Source organism: Salmo salar, chromosome ssa06 (assembly GCF_905237065.1).
Source record: "Salmo salar chromosome ssa06, Ssal_v3.1, whole genome shotgun sequence".
NCBI classification, from domain to species: Eukaryota; Metazoa; Chordata; class Actinopteri; order Salmoniformes; family Salmonidae; genus Salmo; species Salmo salar.
The window spans coordinates 32,785,298-32,812,034 of NC_059447.1; the positions used below are offsets into that span (position 1 = coordinate 32,785,298).

At 42.2% G+C, this 26,737-nt stretch overlaps 1 protein-coding gene across 1 annotated transcript in view; it reads right to left on the reverse strand.

Moving 5' to 3' along the window:
* The window catches only part of LOC106607063 (ubiquitin carboxyl-terminal hydrolase 43), an 86,719-nt gene that overhangs the window by 36,237 nt on the left and 23,745 nt on the right, over positions 1-26,737 (reverse strand). The window contains exons 3-6 of the mRNA XM_045720322.1: positions 17,199-17,302; positions 11,364-11,456; positions 2,806-2,941; positions 2,453-2,597 (exon numbers count right to left, since the gene is read on the reverse strand). Of these exons, the coding sequence (XP_045576278.1) occupies positions 2,453-2,597; positions 2,806-2,941; positions 11,364-11,456; positions 17,199-17,302 (478 nt within the window). The remainder of the gene's footprint in view (positions 1-2,452; positions 2,598-2,805; positions 2,942-11,363; positions 11,457-17,198; positions 17,303-26,737) is intronic.

A 26,737-nucleotide genomic window follows, 5' to 3' on the forward strand; every position in this document is an offset into this window, starting at 1 on the left:
TCAACCCAATACAACCTGAAGAAGGGGAATACCTGATGGGGAAAGAACATGTGTGTATGATGTGTGTATGATGCACTTCACTGAATGTGAAATAAGATACTTCTATGAGAATTGCCATGACAATGGAGCTCTGTGGGTACAGAATCAATGTTTACATAAACTGACATAGGAAGTGCTTACACCTCTCTTCCTATTTCATCATGCCATGAAAGGTCAGGCAGGAGGAAAAATACACCCAGACACCATCTCTCATGAATCTTTTCTGCCACACTGTGATATTCCATACATTGTAGATAGTTCATGTAAACCTTGTTGACAGCGACTGAAATTACTCATTCTCCTCGCTGACAACCACCAAATGAAAATGCTGCCAGGCACAGACAAACGCACACTCCACCATTTTTCTACAGGCCGCTCATCAAGGTGTGAAGAGACATTACTGATAGGCTGTGTGTCAAACAGAGGTGGACAGTCCCTGCTTCATATTTTTATGATTTTGAACATGATTCTAGGACATTTAGTGATAGCCATTAGTGACAGCCAGTCGCTGATGTGCTTAAAGTGAGTCACCCTCTGAATTCACCAACTAATGTACTGTAGCATGGTGCCAAGGCTCTTGTTTTTTTTAGCCATACAGTAAGTGCTACAATTCATTTCAGTTGATGCCTCAGCTTGACAGCTTCTATTGGTACCTGAGACACTCCATTCAGACAGTCTAGGTATTCAGACATATCCAGTTTGTCAAAGCACAAGCCTGCAACATTAGTGTTGAACATCTCTGTCTAGGAGTTATTATACAATTCAGGCGAGCTCAGGTTTTCTGTAACAAGAGCAAAGGCGAACTTTAACTTCCAGCTATAGAGGCATTACGGCAGTCCTCCTGACCCAGAAACTGGAGAAATTAGCTGCTGTCTGGTCAGTCTTTAGAGGCCACTTCATTCAAAGACACTGCCAGCCCTGTACCTGACCAACGCTGTCAATTGCTTATAGAAAGAATTTCTTCCAAGCAGTGAGGCCGAACAGAGCTCTGTAGAGTCCCACATGCTTTTCATACTGAGAGAAGTAGTGAGTAAAGTATGCTGTATGTAAACTAGGGAGTAGTACAGGAGTGGTATAGTAGAGGAGTCTTTTAAATCAATGTAGACACTGTTCTGGGGAAGAACAGATACGACTCCATTCCCATCCCATTACCATTCATAGTTAATGTGCGTGAGGTGCATGATCCCTAAAGGCATATTGATTTCAAGTACACAAAATATACCTTCCATTAGCAGCAGTGACCATAAAAGTTTACGAGCAGTGACAACTCATCATGATTTAAAGAGGCACATTACGCTGAGGTGAAGCCTCCTCCGTCAGTACAGTACCACATTTCACACCCGTCAGCTTTAGGCCAAATAGATAATGATTACTCAGTATTCATTGTGTAACAGTGAGTTTGAGTTCTGTTATCAGACTGGATGTGCATGAAATGAGAGGATGCTCTGTTCAGCAGGGAGGTGGTGAGAGAGGCCTCTCCATATCAACCCCACTACGTACACAGTCTGATAAAACATCCCAGGAGGATTCAGTGTCTGCCTGTGTGTGTGTGTGTGTGTGTGTGTGTGTGTGTGTGTGTGTGTGTGTGTGTGTGTGTGTGTGTGTGTGTGCAGACCAATCAAACTGAGTAGTCCATTATGTGTGGTCTAACCAAAGATGATGAAGGAGAGACAGAGATTTCTCTAATCACTTTTCTCAGTGGTGATGCAAAGAAGTATCATTTTCAGGGACAAACCCAGCTCTGCTAAACCCAGAGTGAAAAATGTGGTAAAACTATCCACACAATCTGGCTTCTGGGAACAATGTCTGTTTGCCCTTCACATCATCAGTACAATTACAGAAGAGAGATATTTCAAACATAAATCATTCGATGACAGCAAATCTTTGCGGAAAATGATGGTGATTTGAGTAGATCTGAGCATCTGAGTTTTATTGAAAATGTGTTTAAAATGTGTTTGTAAGCACACATGTTCCCCAATGACTTCTTATTCTACATTGTGAGTTCCTCCTGGAATCTATCAGACCCAAAGTACACAAACAAACATTCATTATCTTGTTTAAAAAGAAACAATGCATTTCTCCTCAGTTGTTCATCCTGATATTTGGAAGGCTTGTGCCAACAGTGCACAGTTAGGGTAAAAGCTACAGTACAAGAGCATGTAGTTATCACCACCAGAGGAAGGACAGACTTTCACATAATACCCTGGTATTTCACAGAGGTTGTACATCCCATTCTGTTAATATAGTGCCTCTGTATGCTCTTGACTGAGAAAGGCTTATTTCACGATGGGACTGAAATGACCCCTGTTTGCTCATAAAGTGGAAAAGGGACAGATTCTATTGGATGATCTTAGTTGATAGTGATGATATTGATCTGAATGTCCCTGGAATATGTAGTTGTTGCTATGGTTACCTGAGAATTGTGCAGAGCCTCCTCTGATGTATAGGGGCGGGGCCTGGAAGGCATAGATAATGTCAGTCTCGGCTATGCATGTCAGATCCTCCTCATCAAAGAAGGAGCGCTGAAAGCCTGTGGTGTAGATCTCTGTCAGGATCACCTGAAAGAGAGAGAGGGAGAGAGAGGGAGAGAGAGAGAGAGAGAGAGGGTGAAAGAGAGCGAGAGAGAGAGAGAGAGAGAGAGAGAGAGGGAGAGAGCGAGAGATAGCAAGAGTATCCATCTTATTTAATCAGAGACTTGGAAAATGGAGTGAGAGTGAATCTGAGGATAATGTGCATCATCAAGAAGAGTGAGACAAGATCACCTACCTGGTCTGGGGAGATGTTCCCCTCATCCGCCAACATCCTTCTCAGAAAGGCCAGTGAGCCAAAAAGAGGCACAGCCAGCCCGATGCGCAGGTATCTCTGGCCCTTCGTACTGAAGACCAGAGTTACACACAGAGGCCTGTCGAGTGAAGGGGAGAGAAAGAGAGAGAGAGAATAGCCGCTGCATTGAAATCGCTACCATTTTTATTACAGTCCATTACCAGGAAGAGACATATAGTTTTCATGAATTAATCAATACATTTTAGCATTAATAATAGATCATTAGGACCGTTTTTTATGTGTAAGAAATAATGGAATCTGTATTGTGGGTCGATGCATTTTTAAAGCTGAGCACTTGGCTCTTACCTCTCTGTCTCCTTTGCATGGAGAAGCAGTGCTGACATAGGCAGGGTAAAGGGACATAATGGCTTGTACAAAAACACTACACTGAAGAGATATGTGCCCTGTGATTCACCTGTGAGAGTCTATGTGTGTCTATATGTGAGGACTGTAGTCAGCCGAGTAGACACCCCCCTCAGAAAGTCAGCCTCCTCTGAGAAAGAGAGATATGGGAGCCAATGACAAAATTACATAGGCGGGAGGTCCCGAGTGTACAGCACCTCTATTCTACAGACAATACTCTTATATATTTTTTTAAATAGGCAAGTCAGTTAAGAACAAATTCTTATTTACAATGACGGACTAGGAACAGTGGGTTAACAGATTTTTACCTTGTCAGCTCGGGGATTCAATCCAGCAACCTTTCGGTTACTGGCCCAACACGCTAACCACTCGGCTACCTGGCACCCCTTATCTCCTTACAGTGGAGAGTCCATGCTTACATAAGTACAACTCACATTGAAGGTCTTGCGAAAAAGCTCAGGCTCAATTTTTATTTTAAATAAGTCATGTTTTTCTTTTGAAGCAAGAAGAGACTTGTTTCCACTACCTTTTTGCCTGTAATCGACTATGGTGATACATTGTACATGTTTGCCCCTGTGGCGTCATTACATATGCTGAACACTGTGTCTCATGGGGTGTTGAGGTTTGTTACAAACTCCAATGCTTTCACCAATCATTGTACCCTCTATACCAGAGTGGGCTGGCCTTCATTAGCTCTTCAGAGACTAAGTCATTGGTATGTTGTTATTTACAAGGCCATACTGAGACAGCTCCCATTTTACCTGTGTATCTACATTGTCCAGCAGACTAATGACAATTATCGATTAAAGTGAGTTTTGTTATGTCTTGTTGATGACCTGCTCTATAATCCACCATGGAGAAGATTTAACGTGATAAAGAGAGTGAGAGATGCCACTGCCAGCACACAGGCATTATCACACATGGGGATAGAGGACACACAGCAGTGGGGGATATACAGTATTATACAACGGGTGGGTCTAATCCTGAATGCTGATTGGTTAAAACCTCATTCTAGCAGGTGTCTATTCCACAAGTTACCACCGGCTAAATCTATGACGTTAAAATGCCTGTTTACTATGTTCCATCTGGCTGAACAATCCACTGTCTCATCAGCCCAGACAGGCAATTTATAAACTCCACTATGAAAAGCATCGAACATTTCGTTTTCAACAGCGGAGATTTCTATAAACCTTGCTATCCTTCTCTCCGACATTTGCAATATTGTTTCAATATTCAAATTTGATCTCCAGCTGTCCCATAGTAATGAACGTGTCGGGAGTCGTGATGAGACAGACAGGTAGGCAGCTTTTCTCAGCCAGTCTAAATCATGAATTAGCATAATTTCTATGGATATATACAAATAACTATCAATAGAAAACAGGTAAAAGTAAATGAAGAGCAGCTAGTTTGAAGTTTTTCCAGCTTCAGTTTGAAGTGATTGTCACGACTTCCGCCGAAGTCGGTCCCTCTCCTTGTTCGGGTGGCGTTCGGCGGTCGACATCACCGGCCTTCTAGCCATCGCCGATCCAATTTTCATTTTCCATTTGTTTTGTCTTTGTCTTACACACCTGGTTTCAATTCCCCAATTACTTATTCATTATTTAACCCTCTGTTCCCCCATGTTTGTTTGTGAGTGATTGTTTATTGTATTGCGGTCCGTAATTGTGGCCTGGGATTTATTGACGTGTTTTGTTATTTTATTGTTGAGTAAAATTGCTTACACTACTCATATCTGCTGTACTGCGCCTGACTCATCTACACCAGCTACACACAGACGCATTACAGTGATTGTGTTAGCTGTGTTATTGGCTAGCTCTCAAACAACATTGTCCTGACGAGAGAGCACATGTTTTACGCCAGGTGAAATTGTGCATCATTAGCTCATTGTTATGGATGTATTCAAATAAATGTCACTAGAAAACAGCTTAAAACGCAAATGCAGCTACTTTGTTGTTATTCTGGCTGCACTGTTGACGTGACTGCAAGTTAGCCATAGTTGGCTAGCTAGCAAGCAAGGGATAAGAACGTTGTCAGCCAAAAAGTGACAATGCCCTCGAGGCCGGTGTTTGGAGGATATGTTGGCACGGTTTGCTGGCCCTCAACTTCTTCTCGGGCCTAACAACACCCGTGCTAATATATCCTCCAAACACCGGCGTCGAGGGCATTATCACTTAAGTAAGTAATGGGTGTTGTCGTGTCTTTGGCATCATTAAACTGAAGATGAATCTTTATCAAAAATTCTCTGTAATTATTATTACATGATTAAACTACTGTAATTAACTATGAAGTCGGGGCACCAAGGAAAATATTCAGATTACAAAGTTATAATTTTCCTAATATAACTTTCAGATATTTTAATATCTGATCACTTAGTCTTCTGATTAATGAATTATTCTTTACCTCACGTTAGTCTCATTCCAAACGTCGTAAATTATTGGTTATCTGCACGAACCCAGTCTTCACTATGAGTCATCCATACATCAGTTGTCTTGAAATAATTTATTTACTAACTAAGTACTCACAGAAATGCATAACACAAACAAACAAAGTAGATATGGTTACAAAGAAATGATAGGGGAATGTGCCCTAGTGGGCTAAACCGGCATGGCGGCTTGTTAGACAGAGGGACTGATAAGTGCGCGAAAGATAAGAGACACTACAGAGTTGATAATTATAACAATTGAAATGCTAATCCTTTGCACATGAATGCTCACTCATTCGGGAATAATTGCAATCAATATATATATATTTACGCTCAGTGTGTCATCGGGATCTCTGTTGAAAAGTTTGTTTCTGTTGGAGAGTTTGTCCGCCCTCTCTAGTTCAGAGTGACATTCATTCATGTCGTTATAGAATAGTTGTTTCGGCGGTTGTCGGTCTTCGCATTCAATGATACCGAATTCCTAGCTGCAGACTAGTAATTAATATCAAAGACTTGTTCTTATTCTGTCGGTATCGATAGTCTAAGAGTTTAACCACGTGGGATGGTTAAAAGATTCAGCAATCTACTTAAACCTTATTTCCCTCTGTGATAGAGGTACTGGTCTCGTCTCAACCCTTAGCCCTCTCGTTATCGAGGTAAGCTGGTCTGAAGTGGGAAAACCCAGGTGGGGATTTATTCGGAACATAGAAAAGGGCTGTCCCCTGACGCCAGATCATAACTGTGCTCATGGGCGGTCCTCTGATTTAGTTAAACTCCAAAAGCGAATTGGAGTTTCCCTCATTAAACAGTCTAAAATCACATTACATAATTTCACAAATAGTTCCATCTTTACTCATTCATTCTATACAACAATTAGATGTAAGCCTCATAAGTGAGACTTTTGTATAAACAGGATTATGGTAATGTGGCTGCATTGTCTCTCATGAGTTTCACAAAATTGTACCAAACGGACCAGTTCGTAGCTCGTTACTTCACAGATCTTTTATACATTCTCCAGAACATGAATGTCATTCGGTTCTCCAGTTCTGTGAAGTGGAAGAAATTCCTTTGTTCTCTCTATGAAACTCATTCTCTCTCTATACTCTCTGGCCATGAGGCAGGATTTTTCTCCAGGAATTTACGACCTGTAGTCGCAGCAGCCTGGGTGTAGGAGAGACAGAGAGAGTGGGATGGTGCAGAGGGAGGGGATGGTGCTCGCTGTTCCCAAAGAGGGCAACGTCATGACAGTGTTGAGCTGTGAGATCCCCTGCTGTCTGGACTCAGGGTAACCTCTACACTGGGGGTCAAGGATTCTCAGCATATGCTATAGTGAGGGGTATGGGGAGATCTCTCCATATGATTTAGCTGGGGGCGCACCAGAGTCCATTCCTTTATCTGCCTTTGACTAGCCAGTAGGAACACCAAGACAGTGCCTCATATTATCACGGTTCTTTTTGTGTCTCAAGACACAAACAGTGAAGGCAGTAGTTAATCAATGGTGCTCTGAGCAGGCAAGAGTTACTAATTCATACTAATTACCTTGTTTGGAACCATTGTGGGTGCGGCAAAACATCCCCACACACTCAACAGCTCAGAACTAGAAAGGCAGGCATAGGGATAATTAACAATCTATAATGTTACATGATGCACCCAATACCAATTATGGGAATTCAATTCCCAGTGACTGAATACTCAACTAAAGCCCTCAATTGAATGGTAATCTGAGTCTATGATTATACTAAGCTACTGCAAATAGTGGCTACATCCCGAGAACACCTTTCAGAGGTTTAGCTCCCCGTCTCTGAGTACAAAGCTGAATCAATCATGATAATGAATCGCAAACCTTTTCCTCAGGAGGACAGGAACATTATGCAACAAGATCTCTGAAGGATCTTTACAGTAATAACATGCTGATCTGTAATGAGTGGCTCATTTAGTGAAGTTAATGTGTTTAAATGGAGACGCCTGCCATACCACTCAGTCCATTAGGGTACAACATCAATATGGGTCCATGTCGGGCTGACTCTGCCACATTGGTTAACACACTTGATCATAACTAACCGCATACTGTATATATGACATGTGGGAACACATTTCTGTCAGAAAATAGGTACTGTAGCAGTCCAATAAATAAATGTATATGTGTGAGGTTGGAGTTGGTGTAAATGACTGTTGGTGTTGAAAGTCTGCACTTTAGTTTGTGTTAGGGTTTATGGAGAGAGTTTTGTAGATGATACCTTTTTTCTTACATGGGCAACCATGTACAAAATCTTAAAAGGCAAACCATCTGTTTCTTCCTTTCATAACTGTCTACAGTATTCAATGCCATTAGCCAAAAGTAGAACGAATGAGGCGATTATGTAAAGTTTGCCTGGCAAGCTGTTTGTTAGAGCTAGATTTTTAAAAACGATTCTCCAATTAGCATAAACGTTTGCTTAAGGCCAGGCACCACAGGCTGAAATTACATTTTTGCATCAGAAAGTATTTAGACGCCTTGACTTTTTCCACATTTTGTTACGTTACAGCCTTATTCTAAAATGTATTCAATAGTTTTTTTCTCATCAATCTACACACAATACCCCATAATGACAAAGCAAAAACAGGTTTTTCGAAATTTTACTTTAGTTAGTACTTTGTTGAAACACCTTTGGCAGCGATTACAGCCTTGAGTCTTCTTGGGTATGACGCTACAAGCTTGCCACACCTGTATTTCGGGAGTTTCTCCCATTCTTCTTTGCAGATCCTCTCAAGCTCTGTCAGGTTGGATGGGGAGCGTCGCTGCACAGCTATTTTCAGGTCGCTCCAGAGATATTCGATCGGATTCAATTCAGGGCTCTGGCTGAGCCACTCAAGGACATTCAGAGACTTGTCCCAAAGCCACTCGTGCGTTGTCTTGGCTGTGTGTGCTTCGTGTTGTTGCCCTGTTGAAAGGCGAACATTGGCCCAGTCTGAGGTCCTGAGTGCTCTGGAGCAGGTTTTCATCAAGGATCTGTCTGTACTTTACTACGTTCATCTTTCCCTCTATCCTGACTAGTCTCCCAGTTCCTGCTGCTGAAAAACATCCCCACAGCATAATGCTTCCACCACTATGCTTCACCGTAGAAATGGTGCCAGGTTTCCTCCAGATGTTACGCTTGGCAAAGAGTCCCTCGGCATGATGCTGCCACCACCATGCTTCACCGTAGGGATGGTGTCAGGTTTCCTCCAGATGTGACACTTGGCAAAGAGTTCGATCTTGGTTTCATCACACCTGAGAATGTTGTTTCTCATGGTCTGAGAGTCCTTTAGGTGCCTTTTGGCAAACTCCAAATGGGCTGTCATGTGCCTTTTACTGAGGAGTGGCTTCCGTCCGGCCACTCTACCATAAAGGCCTGATTATTGGAGTACTGCAAAAATGGTTGTCCTTCTGGAAGGTTCTCCCATCTCCACAGAGGAACTCTGGAGCTCTGTCAGAGTGACCATCGGGTTCTTGGTCACCTCCCAGACCAAGGCCCTTCTCCCCCGATTGCTCAGTTTAGCCGGGCGGCCAGCTCTAGGAAGAGTCTTGGTAGTTCCAAACTTCTTCCATTTAAGAATGATGGAGGCCACTGTGTTCTTGGGGACCTTCAATGCTGCAGAAATATTTTGGTACCCTTCTCCTGATCTGAGCCTCAACACAATCCTGCCTCGTAGCTCTACGGACAATTCCTTCAACCTCATGGCTGGGTTTTTGCTCTCACATGCACTGTCAACTGTGGGACCTTATATAGACAGGTGTGTGCCTTTCCAAATCATGTCCAATCAATTGAATTTACCACAGGTGGACTCCAAGGATGATCAATGGAAACAGGATGCACCTCAGCTTAATTTCGAGTCTCAAAGCAAAGGGTCTGAATACTTATGTACTTATTTATATTTTCTTTAGTTTATCATTCTACCGTCATCAACATTTTAATGCATTTTAACCACTTTAATCATTTTAAAGCTCACAACATTAAATTACACATAATTTAGAAGCCCATTTCATAGAGAGTGTTACAAACTGGACTATATTTAGTAACTTACTTTGAAGAGATGATGACTGGGTCTAAATAGACATTTGGTAGTCTAAATTCAGTGTACTTGTCTTTAACCACCATTTCCCGAAAGTCAGACTCTTCCCACACACCCCCAAAAAATACTCAGCTTCAGAAGCATCGGCATTCACTCAATGTTGTGTGGTTATCCTTAGATATATTCTTCAGACTTGCTCAGAGGGAATTGTTGATATGTTGTCAAGTTTATATTCTAGATTTTAAGAAGTATTTGAAAAAATGCGTCAAAAAATGCATTTTACGTATATGTCTTTAGTCTTTTACAGATAGAAAGATTTAAAAAGTATTTATCCACAATCTGCTCCGGACAAGTCTGGTCCTGGAGTGTCTTAATAAAATGAAACTAAATAATTTAGGCTGACTTCATCCAGTGTCCAGAAAAATATATTTGCATGATATGTAAATATGAGCATATTAATGAGAATTGGCTCATTTGCATATTTTTTTAAATAATTCTGAAATATGTTTATACAAAAAAGTATTATATTTGTGTCTACATTCAACTGGTGAAAGATGATTGTGATATGATTAAAGGGAAAAAATGTCCCTATGAGGGTGTCGTGCCTGGCCTTAACGTTTATTGACATTCCAGTTGCTCCAAAGAGACTGAGAACTATTTCAATGACTGTATGTGTCACAAATAGAGAGCTCTAAAGAATACCTGTTGAAACAATAACAAAGCGTTCTCCCCGCCCATTTATCGCTAAAAAGCTAAGGGATGGGGCTGGAAATATGTAACCACTCTCAAATTCATGTATCAACTAAGGATTCTAGCTTTACGTTGGATGCTCAGTATGAATGACGATCTACAGTATGAGATCAACGTTGTAGTGTCCATTTGTGGTGTAGGATTGGATAGATGAGTGTGTGATAGGCTTTTGAATTTGCTATGCACACCCTGGGACCTCAATAGGAGGACACAGCTGCATGCACTACTATGACACCCCAGCACAGGAATCTGAGATAGGTGTTAAACTCATAGCTTGACTCTAAATCATCTTTTCCAATTAGGACAACTCCTCCATCTGCACTGGAGAATAAAGGTGAGAACCATACTGTTTTGACTTAGGGTTGGTCAGGCGGTGTGTGAGAGGAAACATTATCTTCTGCTTTTAACAAAAAACAAAGTTGTCAAAAGTCTTCACAAAGAGCAAAATTAATGAGAGGGTGTAGGTGCTTGAAGAGTAAGGGCTTGGGGGGGGACTAACTCCTTAAAAATGTATTTCCTGAACAGTCTAACAGCGGCCAAGCAGGGATGGAGTGATCTTTGTGACCTGGGCATGAATGTGACATTGTTCCTGGTTTCTGAGGTGGTGCTCCTCAGGGCTTTCCTCTGGGCTTCAAGTACACTCCATCTCAGCCAGGTCTATTGTTTCTCTGTGCTACTCCAGATCTTTATCCATTCCTCTAACATTATGAGCCTCTAGAGGACTGAAAGGGACGTTAAAAAGACACCAGCGCTTAAGTCTTGTCTACAGTGTATTTCTACGTCTGTACCTAAGGCAAGTCTTTCCGTCTACTATGGCTTTGACTCTAACTGACAGATGTCTCCCAATAGCTGCACGTAGTACCATGGTGTGGTGTGATATGTTGCATGGTTGTGTACTCAGTATGGTTGGTGCACTAACAGGGATATTACTCACCTGGTGTGGCGCAGAGGGATGGGAAGTGAAATGCAGAGGAAAGGGTCAAAGGTGTTGCTCTGTTTATGACAATGAGGGCAGGTCAGCGATGACCTGTGGAAAGAAAAACAAGATTGTGTGATGTTTGACGCCTGTTTTAGACACCTGAACATGCACTTCTGTGTCAGGCCAGCAGGAAAGTGCATCTTGCTATAAAAATGGACACACTGTATGTACAGTACGTCTTGATGTTGCTGTAGAGATTTTCTATGGGAAAGATAAGTGATGTAAGGGGGGTGGGTATTGGGAAAAAGCCTCACGGTGCGACTGGGCCTTTAAATGGGAACCAGCACGCAGCGATTCCCTAATGATCACCATCATGGGGAGAATAGAGAACAGTCCTAAGAGATGGCTTGTTTCCTCCCTATATGAATGTTCAGGCCATAGGACTCAAAGGACAGGAAAAGAGAGCAAATCTTGTGTTCTACTAATATTTCATTCCACACCTGGTTCACACACTGGCTCCAACAGACCCCTTTATGTTTAGGAGAGGAAGTTGCTTATTCTGGCAAATCACTAACTGTTTGAACAAAGAGTCAGAGGGTATTTCCATGGAAGTCCTCAGACTGCAGTGCTATTGAACTTGACTTGAATTGAACTTGACTTGAAGTACTTCTAAATCCTGTAATAGTTCTATGGCAAGAAGTCCATGACTGGTTCTTCTAGTCAGGAAGCGAAAAGCATTTCACAAGGATGCCTGAAACTATAAGAGCCTTTAGGACTGGAGAGGAATTGAGTTCATCAGTGACTTTGCTGCATACAATCAAAACAAATTGACAAAGCTATGGTTTCTTTGCAAATCTGAATTTCAAGCATAAATGTCCCTCTTCCTCTTTTACCCAGCAAGGCGATGTTTTAAGCCAGTATTTCCCTATTCCTTTGCTATAGTATTTTTCATTGGATCAGTGCACAGAGCTTTCACTTCTCCAGCCTGCATGTCAGGAACCTTTACAAGGGGTAGCCTACCATGAGAATCTTAGCCAGAGCATAGCTGTTTAAATGTGTTTCCCTTCTAGGAAGGCACCTGACAGACCCACAGGGGCGACTGGGGGAGAGTGAATAAAGCCCTATTCAACTCAACCCAGCTGACACTGGCTCTGTGTGGAGCTCTCTCTTGGCAGAGTGGATCGCTCCCCTACGGATGTCTTATTCTCAACAGGAAACAGAGGAGCTGCCCATGTTCCTTGCATACAAATAACACTCCAGCAGCTCCAATAAAACATAGATGTACTGTGCATTGGTAAGGAACACTTAGGCCTAAAGGAAAAGGAGGTGATATTCCCATGATGCCTACTGGATGAAGTGTGAGCAGCACTTGAGAGGGAATCCCTGTCTTTGAAGCAGTGATGCTGAAGGGTGAGAGTTTGAGTCAGCTTAAACACTAAGCCAGGGGTCGGCAACTAGATTCAGCCACTGGATTATTTTTGACAGAGCGGATGGTGGGGAACCGAAACATAATTATAATAATTTGTACACTGCAAATTGACCCCAACTAAGCACAAAAATAAATTATATTTGAAAATAACAATAATTTCATACCTTATTTACATTGACACACGTTGAGATACATTGAGATACACCAAGTGTAAAAAACAGCCATTTGCCCTCAGAACAACCTCAATTCATAGGGGCATGGACTCTGCAAGGAGTTGAAAGCATTCCACAGGGATGCTGACCCATGTTGACTCCAATGCTTCCCACAGTTGTGTCAAGTTCGCAACCCAGGCTAGTTGCCAACCCCTGCACTAGCCTGGGTAAAACTCTAAAAGCCATTTTTCCAAGTATTGGGACGTTCAGTGTCACCTTTCCTGAAAAATAAATAAATTAATTATATTTGTTATAACAGCTATTATTAGAACAATCTACTAAAAAACCAGCAGGGTTCCCCCAATTTGGCCTGCAGGTGGTTTTATTTGGCCCCCCAAATGTTTCAGATAAAAATAAATAAATAATAATCATATTATATAGTACCAGTCAAAAGTTTGGACACACCTACTCATTCAGAGGGTTTTTCTTTATTTTTACTATTTTCTACATTGTAGAATAATAGTGGACATCAAAACTATGAAATAACACATATGGAATCATGTAGTAACCAAAAAAGTGTTAAACAAATCAGCCACCCTTTGCCTTGATGACAGCTTTGCACACACTTGGCATTCTCTCAACCATCTTCATGAGGTAGTCACCTGGAATGCATTTCAATGAACAGGTGTGCCTTGTTAAACGTTAATTTGTGGAATTTCTTTCCTTCTTGATGCATTTCAGCCAATCAGTTCTGTTGTGACAAGATAGGGTTGGTTGGTATATAGAAGATAGCCCTATTTGGTAAAAGACCAAGTCCATATTATGTCAAGAACTGCTTAAATAAGCACAGAGAAACGACAGTCCATCATTACTTTAAGACATGAAGGTCAGTCAAAAACCGTTAAGGGCTATGATGAAACTGGCTCTCATGAGGACCGCCACAGGAAAGGAAGATCCAGAGTTACCTCTGCTGCAGAGGATACGTTCATTAGAGTTACCAGCCTCAGAAATTGCAGCCCAAATAAATGCTTCACAGAGTTCAAGTAACAGACACATCTCAACATCAACTGTTCAGATGAGACCTCGTGAATAAGGCCTTCATGGTCTAACTCCTGCAAAGAAACCACAACTAAAGGACACCAATAATAAGAAGAGACTTGCTAGGGCCAAGAAACATGAGCAATGGACATTAGACCGGTGGAAATCTGTCCTTTGGTCTGATGAGTCCAAATTTGACATTTTTGGTTCCAACCGCCGTGTCTTTGTGAGACGCAGAGTAGGTGAATGGATGATCTCTGCATGTATGGTTCCCACCGTGAAGCATGGAGCAGGAGGTGTGATTGTGTGGGGGTGCTCTGCTGGTGACACCTTCAGTGATTTATTTAAAATTTATGGCACACTTAACCAGCATAGCTACCACAGCATTCTGCAGCGATACGCCATCCCATCTGGTTTGCGCTTTGTGGGACTATCATTTGTTTTTCAACAGGAAAATGACCAAACACACCTCCAGGCTGTGTAAGGGCTATTTGACCAAGAATGTGAGTGATGGAGTGCTACATCAGATGACCTGGCCTCCACAATCACCCGACCTCAACCCAATTGAGATGATTTGGGATGAGTTGGACCGCAGAGCGAAGGAAAAGCAGCCAACAAGTACTTAGCATATGTGAGAACTCCTTCAAGACTGTTGGAAAAGCATTCAAGGTGAAGCTGGTTGAGAGAATGCCAAGAGTGTGCCAAGCTGCCATCAAGGCAAAGGGTGGCTACTTTGAAGAATCATGTCACTAATAGTATTATATTAGTTATTAGTATGACAAATATTTCATCATATAAAATACATTTAGTATTTAAAAATTTCAAACACCACAAACAGGATGAGGATATTTATATTTGAAACAGGACACTTCTCTGACCACGGGACTCTGAATCCCACTTTCACACCTTATTCTAAAAAAGCTTTGACAGTAGCTTTTCAGTCTTACACTTTCACACCCAGGCCTCAATCCTCATCTCAGACAATGATGCTGTTGCCTGAGTGAGTGATTTGGACTGGCCTAAGGGACAAAATCAGATGGTTATGGAAAGATATGGCTATGGAATATTCCTTGAGAGAAATGTCTATATAATCCAAAGCTCTTTTCCACTGAACTAAAGCCATGCTGTAGCTCTGAAATGCAAAGTTACGCTGTTTTTGAAGTTATAATGCATGTTTTATGGTTTGCTAGTAATCAGTGATCATCAGTCAAGTGTTGGATTCCAGTCTGAATCCTCCTGGTTGAGTCTGGCACAGTGTTTGAGTGGGTGAGCTAGCTATGGCAGCCGAGCTACCAATGGGTGCTTCCTGTCTAGACACGCCCATTTCCCGGGTGTCAAAGCAGAAACATTCATCAGTGGGTAGCAATTAAGGGATGCGCTCTGACAGATGTATTAACGGCATAACACCAAGCTGCCGATTTTCCAAGGAATTAGCAGATGGAGGAAACAAAAACAAGCAGGAAATTACAAAGCAAATGGAAACTTCCACAGAGTGGCAAGTGTTCTAATTACTTCACGACAGAGTTAAAAGGTCCAAATATACATCTGTTCTATTGTGCAGTTGTTTGCATAATTCCTTGTCAATATAGTACGACATTCGTCAAGGTTACCCAGAGAAGAGTACAGCTAATGTAAAATTGGGGGCTTGACAGAAATTTACAGATACACTTGGCAGTTGGATGCAGAACTCTCATTGGAGCCTCTGTGAGAGGAGTGGACAGCCAAATCATGATGAAGGTACAGCTCCACTACCTTCAGCAGCTCCAGTGATCTCCCGACCACAGCTGTGAGATGCATCTGTTTCATAGAAACACTTAGGAGGCTTTATCTCCAAGATTAAATGAACACTTGTGAAGCTTCAGAGGCACTGGGTTCAAAGCTGCTGAGGGGCTCTGTACACGGATTGAAAGGAATGTTATAAGGAATAAAACTGTGAAAACTCAATCAGGTTCATCAATCACAGCTTGGAAGGAAAGCTACTAGAGCAAAGATTGTATACGTTTATTCAATATGTAGGTAATCTATGCCTATTTTATTTGTACAGTTATCGTATTTCACTTGACCTCAAACAAAAACCAACCACCCCACTAATTTTACTCAGGACCATAAAAGCACTTGAAGGGGTCCCTAGTTACCTAGGAGACATAAAGGTTAGGTGGAGGGGCAGTCTTTCTTACTGCACTCTGTGCATGGGCCTTGTCAGTATTGATGCTCCAGCTAGGCTCAGTAATAACTGGAATGTCTGCAATGATTTGATGAGGTTACTCTTCCTCCTGCTAATACATATACAACCTCTACCCACTTAGAGTTATAATGACATCTCCACTACACATGGTGTATCTGATCATTACAATTTAATCCAATCAATGAGAACTGGATTGATGAGTCATCGGTAATCGAATGTGATGTGTTGAAAAAGCCTCCATACCTAACTATGCATAGGTTGTACAATAATTGTAAAGAACTCATAGGAGAGGTGCAAAACCCAACAGACCAAATTACAGGCAGTGTGACCGATGGACTAAGCATATACCAAGACAAGCATGAAACTCATTTCCACACAAATGACCATAATTGCGTTGAACTGTATAACATATGGTTCAAAATGAAAGGAAATGTATTAAAATTAGAATGGGCAACAAAGTTTTACCCAGTAAGTTTTTGTTTAGCCAACCTACAAAGCTTTTCTAAATCTGAATCAATCTCTCAACAACAGACTCCCTTGCAACCTCATCCAGGTGCACTGAAAGGAATAGAACAGGTTATACAAAAATACAACTGGCTCCTAATGGAAATAAATAACAAAAGCTGTCACATTTTGACACTTTTTCATTATTTATTATTTTCTAGCATTATCATCTACGGAGCAGGTTGAACCATGAAAAACATGTCACAATAAACAAAGGAAAGAAAAGTAACTCTTCTGTTTTACATTCAAGACACTGAATCGGAGGGAAATTGTTGACTGACACAAATATGAGAGACAATTCTCTGTATAGTAATTCATTTATTTTTCACCTGTCCTTCAAGGTGCAATGCAGCAGTTTTTACATTAGCACAAGTCCATGACTTTCCATATTAAGTGCCAGGGATTGAGTCAACTGTATTCTACTCAGTTCAGATGCCATCAATGCTTGCAGGACTAATGTGCAGATAGTAATAGGGCTATTCTCTAGCATTGCATTGAGAAGAGAGTATGCTATGGGCAGACCTGGCAAAATGGAAACTCACTTGTATTGTGCCTGGAAGTGTTCCTGTACAAAGCTGTGGCGTGCCCCGGGCTGCTGCGAGTGGGGAGGCTCAGTGACCATCGCCTCCTCTGATATACCAGGGCCCTAGAATAGAGAGTGGATAAACAGAAACACATCATTGTAACATCTACAATCGCTAACAGTAAAAAAACATCAGGTTCAACTAAATCCACTGCGATTCGGATGACACCCAGATTTACATCCACACCAAACCCACCTCTCACCTCTTTCCCCCGTCTCTGACCAACTGTCTCCAGGACATCAAAAACTGGCTGACACCTAATCTACTCAAACTCAACAGCAATAAAACTGAGGTCATGCTGGCGGCTGCCAAAGTTCTCCTCAAGAAAGTGGGTGACCTTGTGATGTCCACTGATGGCTGCACCATCTGCCCATTATCTGAGATCTGAAATCTGGGTGTCATCCTGGACCCCACTCTCTCCTTCGAGCTCCACATCAAGTCTGCCACCAAATCTACCTTCTTTCACCTCCGTAACATTTATTTTTATTTAACCATCCCCAAAACAACACTGTGCACCATCGTGGACCGGGCTTTCAACGCTGCTGCCCCCCCAAAGTCTGGAACTCTCTCCAACCCAGCCACCCAAAACTCTGGGGGCATTGCTACTAGCGTTAGCACAATGACACGCTAGCTGTTCCCATAGATTTCCAGTCATTGAGCTAACAACTATCCATTTAAAAGTGCATCTTGGCAGAAATATATACTTATTTTTTGCATCAGTGGCAACAATTTAGCAGCGGTGAGCCACTAAATTAATATAGGGGTTAACACTGGACTTAGGGGAGGAACAGATCAGCATAAAATATATTATATGAATATCTGTCAAGTTAGAACATTGTGAAATGTTGTTCAGCAGTCTTTTTTTCTATTAAAAGGGGATTTTCAAAGGCAGTGGAAAGTATTGACGTGAATGCAACCCGCTTGGGGTACTTCTCTCTTTATTCTTTAATCCACTCACCTACAGCAGAGCTGAACTGGCCTTGGAAAAAGATAAAAGAGGAGGAAAAAGCGATAAAACTAACAGACTGATCACTGAAACCATGTAAGGTAAAAAAAAACAAGCTGATCTGGGGCGGCACACGAGGGCATAGCACAGCTATGTGATAATGAATTAAATGAATTGAAAACTGTCCACGTCAGCGCTGATTTGACTGAACTAATTCACCTAGCCCTAGCTGCACCATCAACAACAATAGCAGCAACAACAGCAGCCACGGTCTTTGCTCCTCCTTCATCGTCACTTCTGATGGTGGTTTGTGGCCAGTGTGACTCTGTGGAATAATAATTACTGCAGATACTGTAATGGCACACCATTGATGCAGTGTAGTCATTTGAAACCAATGTAATGTCAAATCTGAATCATTCTCTCACTATGGTATCAGGGTCATGGTTGCACCATTTCATAAAACCACGTTGTCTTGTGACAGGAGAGCCAGGAGGAGATGTGTGGTTGTGATGGATATTTTGGTACAGCAATGGTAAAAACGAAACAAAAGGTACCATACCATAGGCACTGAGACAGGATGGATGACTGAGAAAAAGAGGTAATACGGTATAATGTCGTTAGGGGCATTCATTAGGCTTAATTACCCCTCTCATTTCCAGGGATAAAAAAATATATGTTTTATTGTCATATACACCAGATAGGTACTGTGAAATGTGTTGTTTTGTGTTGTTTTACAGGGTCAGTCATTGTAGTACTGTCACGTGTGCTCCCTCTCCGGCCTCTAGGTCACCAGGCTGCTCGTTTAAGGCGCACACCTGTCACAAGTGTTACGCGCAATTGCGCATAATGACACTCACCTGGACTCCATCACCTCCTTGATTACCTGCCCTTTATATGTCACTCCCTTTGTTTTTTCCCCCCAGTCGTCATTGTTTATGTTTCATGTCGGAGCGCTGTTTGTGTTTCTTGTTTTGTTTATTTATTAAACGTATTCACTTCCTGAACTTGCTTCCCGACTCTCAGTGTACATCGTTACAAGTACGGCGCCCCTGGAGCAAATTAGGCCTAAGTGCCTTGCTCAAGGGCACATCAACAGATTTTTCACCTTGTCAGTTCGGCTATTCGAACCAGCAACCTTTCGGTTACTGGTTCAACACTCGAACCGCCATCCCTTCATGGATGTCTTTGAAAGAAATCATGGTAAATCAATTTAACAGCAAATAACAAAATTATTTTGCTTGCTTGATTACTGATTATTACTGTAACTGAGCTCTCACAATCTCTCTTCAAAGACGTGTGAAACTTCAACATGCCTCTGCAATACAGTCAATATCAACTGCACAATATGTGCTCACTGACAACGTCGGTTATGAAAGTGACAAAGTAGAACATTTTCCTTACTGTCTATTTCCTGATTTATACAGTTACGGTTACAGTTACCGTAGCTGATTATGCATCAAAGTATAGGTAAGACACAGTTAAGCCTTTATTCCTATAAAACAAGCACATTGTTGGATAACAATGGTTATAAATAAAAAATAAAGGGAGCATTATGCGCCAAAGATACGAACATCAGATTTTCAAGTGCAAAGGGAATTTGAGCTGCCATTTGCATTTAGGCATTCAGGATTTAGTGAAGTAACATGATGCACTTCACATGCCTAAAGATGCCTAAAGTATAAATAAAGATTTATACTTTCAACATTCAGCACCTGAACAAAGCCACTGGATGTACACGTTTAACTATGATAACAAATCTCTGACTCACCTTTTGTTATCAAGAGTGGTTGACTTGGAAAAGGCCAAGCTAAAACCACATTTCCGTGTTAGCACATTATTACTGAAGTTACTAGAGCGCTGTACCTAGACGCCAGGCACTTGAAAATGCATTAAGTTATCATATCATTTTAGCCCTCATTTGACAGCCTCATTATTGCTCGCTAAGTCTCTGCTGTTGTGTTAACTCTCTCTGTTGACTCTTTCTCCACAACACCACATCTCCTGTCCTGATCCCATACTGACTGCCACTGTTCCCAGGCAGCCAGCTCAACCATGACCCCGTCTCACAAATGGAGCTGAAAGGAGGTTTTGAATTTCGGTTGTGGAAAAAAGTGTAGTGTAGTGTGGTGTGGAGTGCTCAGGAGGAGAGTTCCTTTAACTAACCAACGCCACTGAGTCTTTTCTTCCAAGTCCACTTCAGCTTAGCACAGACCGGAATGTGACCGAAACATGACCTTCCCCTCTTGCACGGGGCTTCAATAGGCACATACCATCACAAATGTTCCCTCTTCTCTCATTTCCCTCCACTCTCACTTTAGTGAGTTCCTCTATGGTTTTAGCTCTCTCCATCACACTCTACCCCACTCAGTCACTCCCTCATCCTTCTCTCATATAGCATTCTCTCTTTTCCCCTCCCTGTGTGGTACGGTCATGCTCTGCTGAGCCTCCTCTTATTGGTCAAGGGGTAACAGGTCTTTAGAGCAGGCATTGAGAGCAGAGTGAGAGAGAGAGAGGTTATGAGGTCTGCTCTCCTGAGGCCTATGCTCCTACAGAACATAAAGCTAGCTGAATTCATGCCTTACTACCACTCTCTGGCCTGCTCAGCGGCAGAGTTGACTGGAGCTAGAGAGCTAATACATTCCAGAGTTATCTTTATGCAGAGATAACAACACAGCGTTCCGAGACCAATGAGCCCAGCCCAGACAAGGTCTTATCACCTCACTAAATTCCCTGGTGAGCCTGGCCAAGTCATCAGACTGTGAGGCAGCAGCAGCATGTTAGCAGCAACCGCTAGTATGGCTGGGACGATACCGGTATCGCAATCTATTTCAATGGCAAAAATAAAAACACGAAGCAGACTAACTCTTTGGTCCTTTAAAAACCTGCTGTATGTAAAATAATGTGTGCTATAGTTTGTAAAGTAAATAAATGTGACTCTGGATGACAACATAATGTTTGTTTCCAACATTAGGGCTGTTTTCCTAAAGAAGTTAAATCCGCTTCGTGTTTTGTTTCCTTGTCACTAATGCTAGTATCGTCCTGGCCCTACTAAAGACGTGAGCACAGTGAGAAACTGAGACACACAGACATATGATTCAGTAAGGCAGAAGTCATCTAAACTGATCAGGCTAGGTTACGATTTCCATTAAATTAACTAAAACTGCTACTGCGCTCAAAGTAATATTTTTATAGTTTTTATTTATATACCATTAAACTTCAAATAATAGCCCGGGTGTTTATTTGCTTCAATCACTGAACACAACCGGCGCTTATTAGAGACAGGCTTCTATTTCCTTAATGCACACAGCTTTTTCTCAATACAATTTTGAAAAGACTACAACACTGTTTAATGTGACCAGTATGACCAGTATAAACATTATAATAATAAATCCATCGCAGATCAGACTTGCAAAGACTAGGCTGCCTATCATACGCCAATAATTTCACGCTTCAGCACCATTCTCTCCCTCGTTGCGCCTTGTATCCCCCGTAGTTGAGCCGACCATGTCAAACCACACGGCCGTCTCATCCTTGGAAATGATGTTGCTCTCCTCTATCTTCTTTTGCGCAATCTTTACATTACTCACTGAAGTTCACTCGTAAACAACTCATTTAGACCCAGCGTTTATTCGAAAAAGGCTGAAATGTGTGTGGATGCCCGGCTATTAAAAGGGACAGGCGGCTATTTGAGACTGCGTTTAATTTAAGTTTTCTAATTTAAGTTTTAATTTAAGTTTTCTAATTTAAGTTTGAACTCCTTCTGAAAATATAGTCATTTAGTGGTAATGATATGGTAGTGTAGCTTACAGTAATGTATCTGCTGGGACACATTTCTGTAGCTCACTGTATGTTTAAACACACACACACACACACGCCCGGACATACACGCAAACACTCAAAAAGGCAACAGACTGATGTCCAAGATGGGAACATAATGTACTGTAATGTGTGTCCTTGATAAACACTTTATCAAACGACTCCTCTTGTCATGGACACAAAGAGAAACAGCAAGTTGTCAAAAAGCCTGTGTTCATGTCTGCTGCTTCTTCTAGGCCATCAACTCTGTGACACAAAAAAGTAGTATGTCTGTGAAGGATGGCGCTTTAGAGCTCTGCTATAAGTGAAAATGGAGATGAACACATTTTCAAAAGGGAGTTTCAGATTCAATTAAAATGACTCTTTCCAACAGTTCTAAGATGAGGTGGCTGTGGCTGAGGGGTCTCACTGACAGAGCAGAGCCCTGTAATGGAGGAGGACGCCAACTGATGAGGGAACATTTCATTAGAAGCAGAGTGGACACATAATGATTTATTACTAATTATTACCTGTATAAATAGCTTCATCAGCAAAGGCTATGATTGCTTGCCTGCCGCAGGCAACGTAGTCATGTTTATTTGACTTTGCCCTGGTGTTCTTATAAACAGCAATACTGTGTAAACAGACTAACAGATGTTTCATTTGTTCAGCTTACTACTTGATAGGGGTGGTGAGAGGCATCACAACAACCTCAAGCACTTTAGCTTCTAAATTGAGTAGAATAAGCTGAATTTAATTTTGTCAGCAAATATTGCCATTAAAAGCAACTACCCAGTGGGCACAGATGTCAATTCAACGTATATTCCGTATACAGGGATACGATGTCAGATCACATGATCATTTGATTGGCTGATTACAATGGCTTATCAAGTTGTCCTTTCAAACAGTTCTAGTGAAAGTCCCTTCTAAAGAAAGTGCTCTGCTATATATATTTACAGTATAAGACCACACTTTACAAAGTGAATGATTATTGTGAAGGGGCACTTGACTGGGCACAGAGGACATTGACGAAGTCTGAAAAGAGAACATGGAGGAATTTCAGCCACGGTCAGTTTAATGCACAAAACAGAAGTCATCATGTAGTAGTAACGTGCGACCGCTAATACCCGAGCTATGTTCAATTGTGAAAGTGTCAACCCTGCTTAATCCAAAACCCTCAATGCCAGGAGAGGCGTGTGCCGATACCCCGGGAGTAAGAAGAACATTAGAACTGATTGATTTCTAAAATTGATTAAAATTGATTTCTAGGATTTAGATAAGATTTAGATTTAGATTTCTAAAATTGATTAAAATTGATTTCTAGGATTTAGATAAGATTTAGATTTAGATAAATGACAAAGATACAGTTGCGAGCAACTGAGTGGAAGGACTAGAGCCTAGTTGCTAGTGCAGCACTGTCAACGAGGGGGACAGAGTTAATCTTTTGTGATTCCTGAGCTGACTGACCAGAGAAAAATACTGCAGGATTGTTATCGGCTAGCGAAAGTGGACGGTGGCTCAAAGGGGTCATTTTCTGTAACCACCAGAGCATACCAGACAGTTTTGACAGCACTTTAAATCCGTGTCCAGACATTGGTAAGTGTAAAATTGAAGAATAAAATCGAGATAATAAGCACTACAGTGCAAACAAACTCCCTGCTCTTACGACACTCCACCACGCTTGAGGCCATTCACTTCACACAGTAAACACAATTCTCCAGTTGAGATGCCATTAAAAGCGGATTTGGCACTGGTAGCACTGAGAACCACAGTGATCCACTTCTGAAACATTTACCCATCGTCAACTCTCCATAGAGTGTAATGACAAGACTAAGACTGATAACGGGACTTTATTTCATTGTGGTGCTGACTGAGAGCCTGAAATCACACACATTAACAGAATGGTCTGTCCTCTAGTGAGGTCTTAAATAATTAACCCAAATGTCACCCATAGTGATTCATACCAGTGTTCAGGAACCTGGGCACTTTCACTCCACCGCAGAGGAATTCCGACAAATATCCTGCGCGGATCACCTGTCTCGTCCTGATGGGTTTTCAGGGATGGAGCGTAAAGGGGAACGAGGTGTCCCAGCAATGGGCCTGCCGTGAATAATTTAAGCATCCATGGAAACACAGAGATGGACATGTGCCTGTGGAAGGAGCAGAGCACTAGGGGAGAGTGATTGAGAACTGGGGCTGCAGGAGCAGAGCTCTAACCTCTCCAGTAAAGCTGAAAACACAGACAGTGAAAGAGAGAGAGAGTGCACTACACAGCGCTGCCATGCACAGCGTTAATGAATAATGGACGTCTCCCTCTGAGAAACCTCCTACCACGTCCCTCTCTAAAAATAGCCCCTTCTTTTGTCAAGGTGGACAGGGATAGCAGCACTACTGTCAGAGCCCCACCTCATAGGTATCACTCTTTGTGGGAGCATCGTTATGGACATGCTAAGTGGGAATGCTCTGCTGAACAGGGTGAGGCTGACCTCAGTGTGTAGTAGGTAGGTAGTGGCCTGCTAGATGATGTGTGTGTCTGGTCAGGTCTGGTTAGTGGGAATATGTTACGAAGCAGACCTGTCCAGACCTGAGGCAGAATTCTGGCCTTGGTATCCTTCTGTGAGTTCACAAAGGGTATCAGCTACAATGACCCCTGGGATCTCAAGACTGGTTATACACTACATGACCAAAAGTATGTGGACACCTGCTCATCAAACATCTCATTCCAAAATCATGGACATTAATATGGAGTTGGTCCTTCCTTTGCTGCTGTAACAGCCTCCACTCTTCTGGGAAGGCTTTACACTAGATGTTGGAACATTGCTGGGGGGACTTGCTTCCATTCAGCCACAAGAGCATTAGTGAGGTCGGGCACTGATGTTGGGCGATTAGGCCTGGCTCACAGTCTGCATTCCAATTCACCCCAAAGATGTTCGATGGAGTTGAGGTCAGGGCTCTGTGCAGGCCACTCAAATTCTTCCATACCAATCTTGACAAACTATTTCTGTTTGTACCTCGCTTTGTGCATGAGGGAATTGTCATGCTGAAACAGGAAAGGGCCTTCCCCAAACTGTTGCCACAAAGGTGGAAGCACAGAATCATCTAGAATGTCATTGTATGCTATAGCGTTAAGATTTCCCTTCACTAGAACTAAGGGGCCTATTCCGAACCATGAAAAACAGCCCCAGACTAATATTCCTCCTCCACCAAACTTTACAGTTGGCACTATGCATTCGGGCCGGTAGCGTTCTCCTCGCATCCGCCAAACCCAGATTCATCCGTCAGGACTGCAAGATGGTGAAGCGTGATCCATCACTCCAGGGAATGCGTTTCCACTGTTCCAGAGTCCAATTGTGGTGAGCTTTACACCACTCCAGCCGATGCTTGACATTGCGCATGGTGATCTTACATGCTGACTACACCGCTCACATCGCGTGCGCATGCGCGAGCGTTGCAAAATAAATTTAAACATACATGTTACTCAATTATTGCACCCACAATGCTCGCGTGCGCCAACGAGGGTCTGCGTTGCTTAAATAGAAGTAAATTCTATTTGTGACGCTGATCGCGCTGCAAGTCCTGCCTCTCCCACCTCCTCATTGGTTTATAGAAGCAGATACCCACATGCCATCTCCTCATTGGTTACACCCACTTGGGTGACTGAAAGGCGAACGCAGTTCGGTGTTGGTAATACATGTTATGAAAGTTAGTTGCCAATCGCCATATAAGTCCAAAAAATAAAAAGCCTGGAAGGAGGAGAGATGACTAGAAACGATTCAGTTGACCGTTTTATGTGTAGATTAATTGTCGGAGTAGAGGACCTTGTGCATTTCAGGTAAAATAACAACTCAACGTTTATATCCCAGGACAAATTAGCTAGCAACAGCAAGCTAGGTAAATTGCCTTAAATGTTTAATGCTTTTAGACCTGTCCCCAAATTAATATAATTGGTTCAGAGTTCGTTTTGATATTTTAACCTGCGTGTCATGATCGCGTTTGGTGTGGGGGGACAAAATCAATTTGTGCATGATGGCGTACACGCGCGGCCGGTTAGGGTACGGGGGTTAGCCTTGTGTGCGGCTGCTCGGCCATGGAAATCCATTTCATTAAGCTCCCAACTAACAGTTTGTGTGCTGATGTTGCTTCCAGAGGGAGTTTGGAACTCGATAGACAATTTTTACGCTCTTCAGCACTCGACGGTCCCGTTCTGTGAGCTTGTGTGGCCTACCACTTTGCGGCTGAGCCATTGTTGCTCCTAGACACTTCCACTTCACAATAACAGCACTTACAGTTGACCGGGGCAACTCTAGCAGGGAAGGACTTTTACGAACTGACTTGTTTGAAAGGTGGCATCCTATTAAGGTGCCGCGTTGTGGGTCACTGAGCTCTTCAGTAAAGCCATTCTACTGCAAATGTTTGTCAATGGAGATTGCTTGCATGGCTGTGTGCTCGATTTTGTATACCTGTCAGCAACGTGTGTGGCTGTAATAGCCGAATCCACTAATTTGAAGGGTTGTCCACATACTTTTATATATATAGTGTACCATGATCTCTGGTTTGGTTCTGACGACAGCTGCCCACATGAAGAAAATACTATAGTATACTATGGTATAAATACTACATTATAAACTGGGTGGTTCGATCCCTGAATACTGATTGGCTGACAGCTGTGATTTATCAGAACGTATACCACGGGTATGACAAAACATGTCTTTTTACTGCTCTAATTACTGTGGTAAACAGTTTATAATAGCAATAA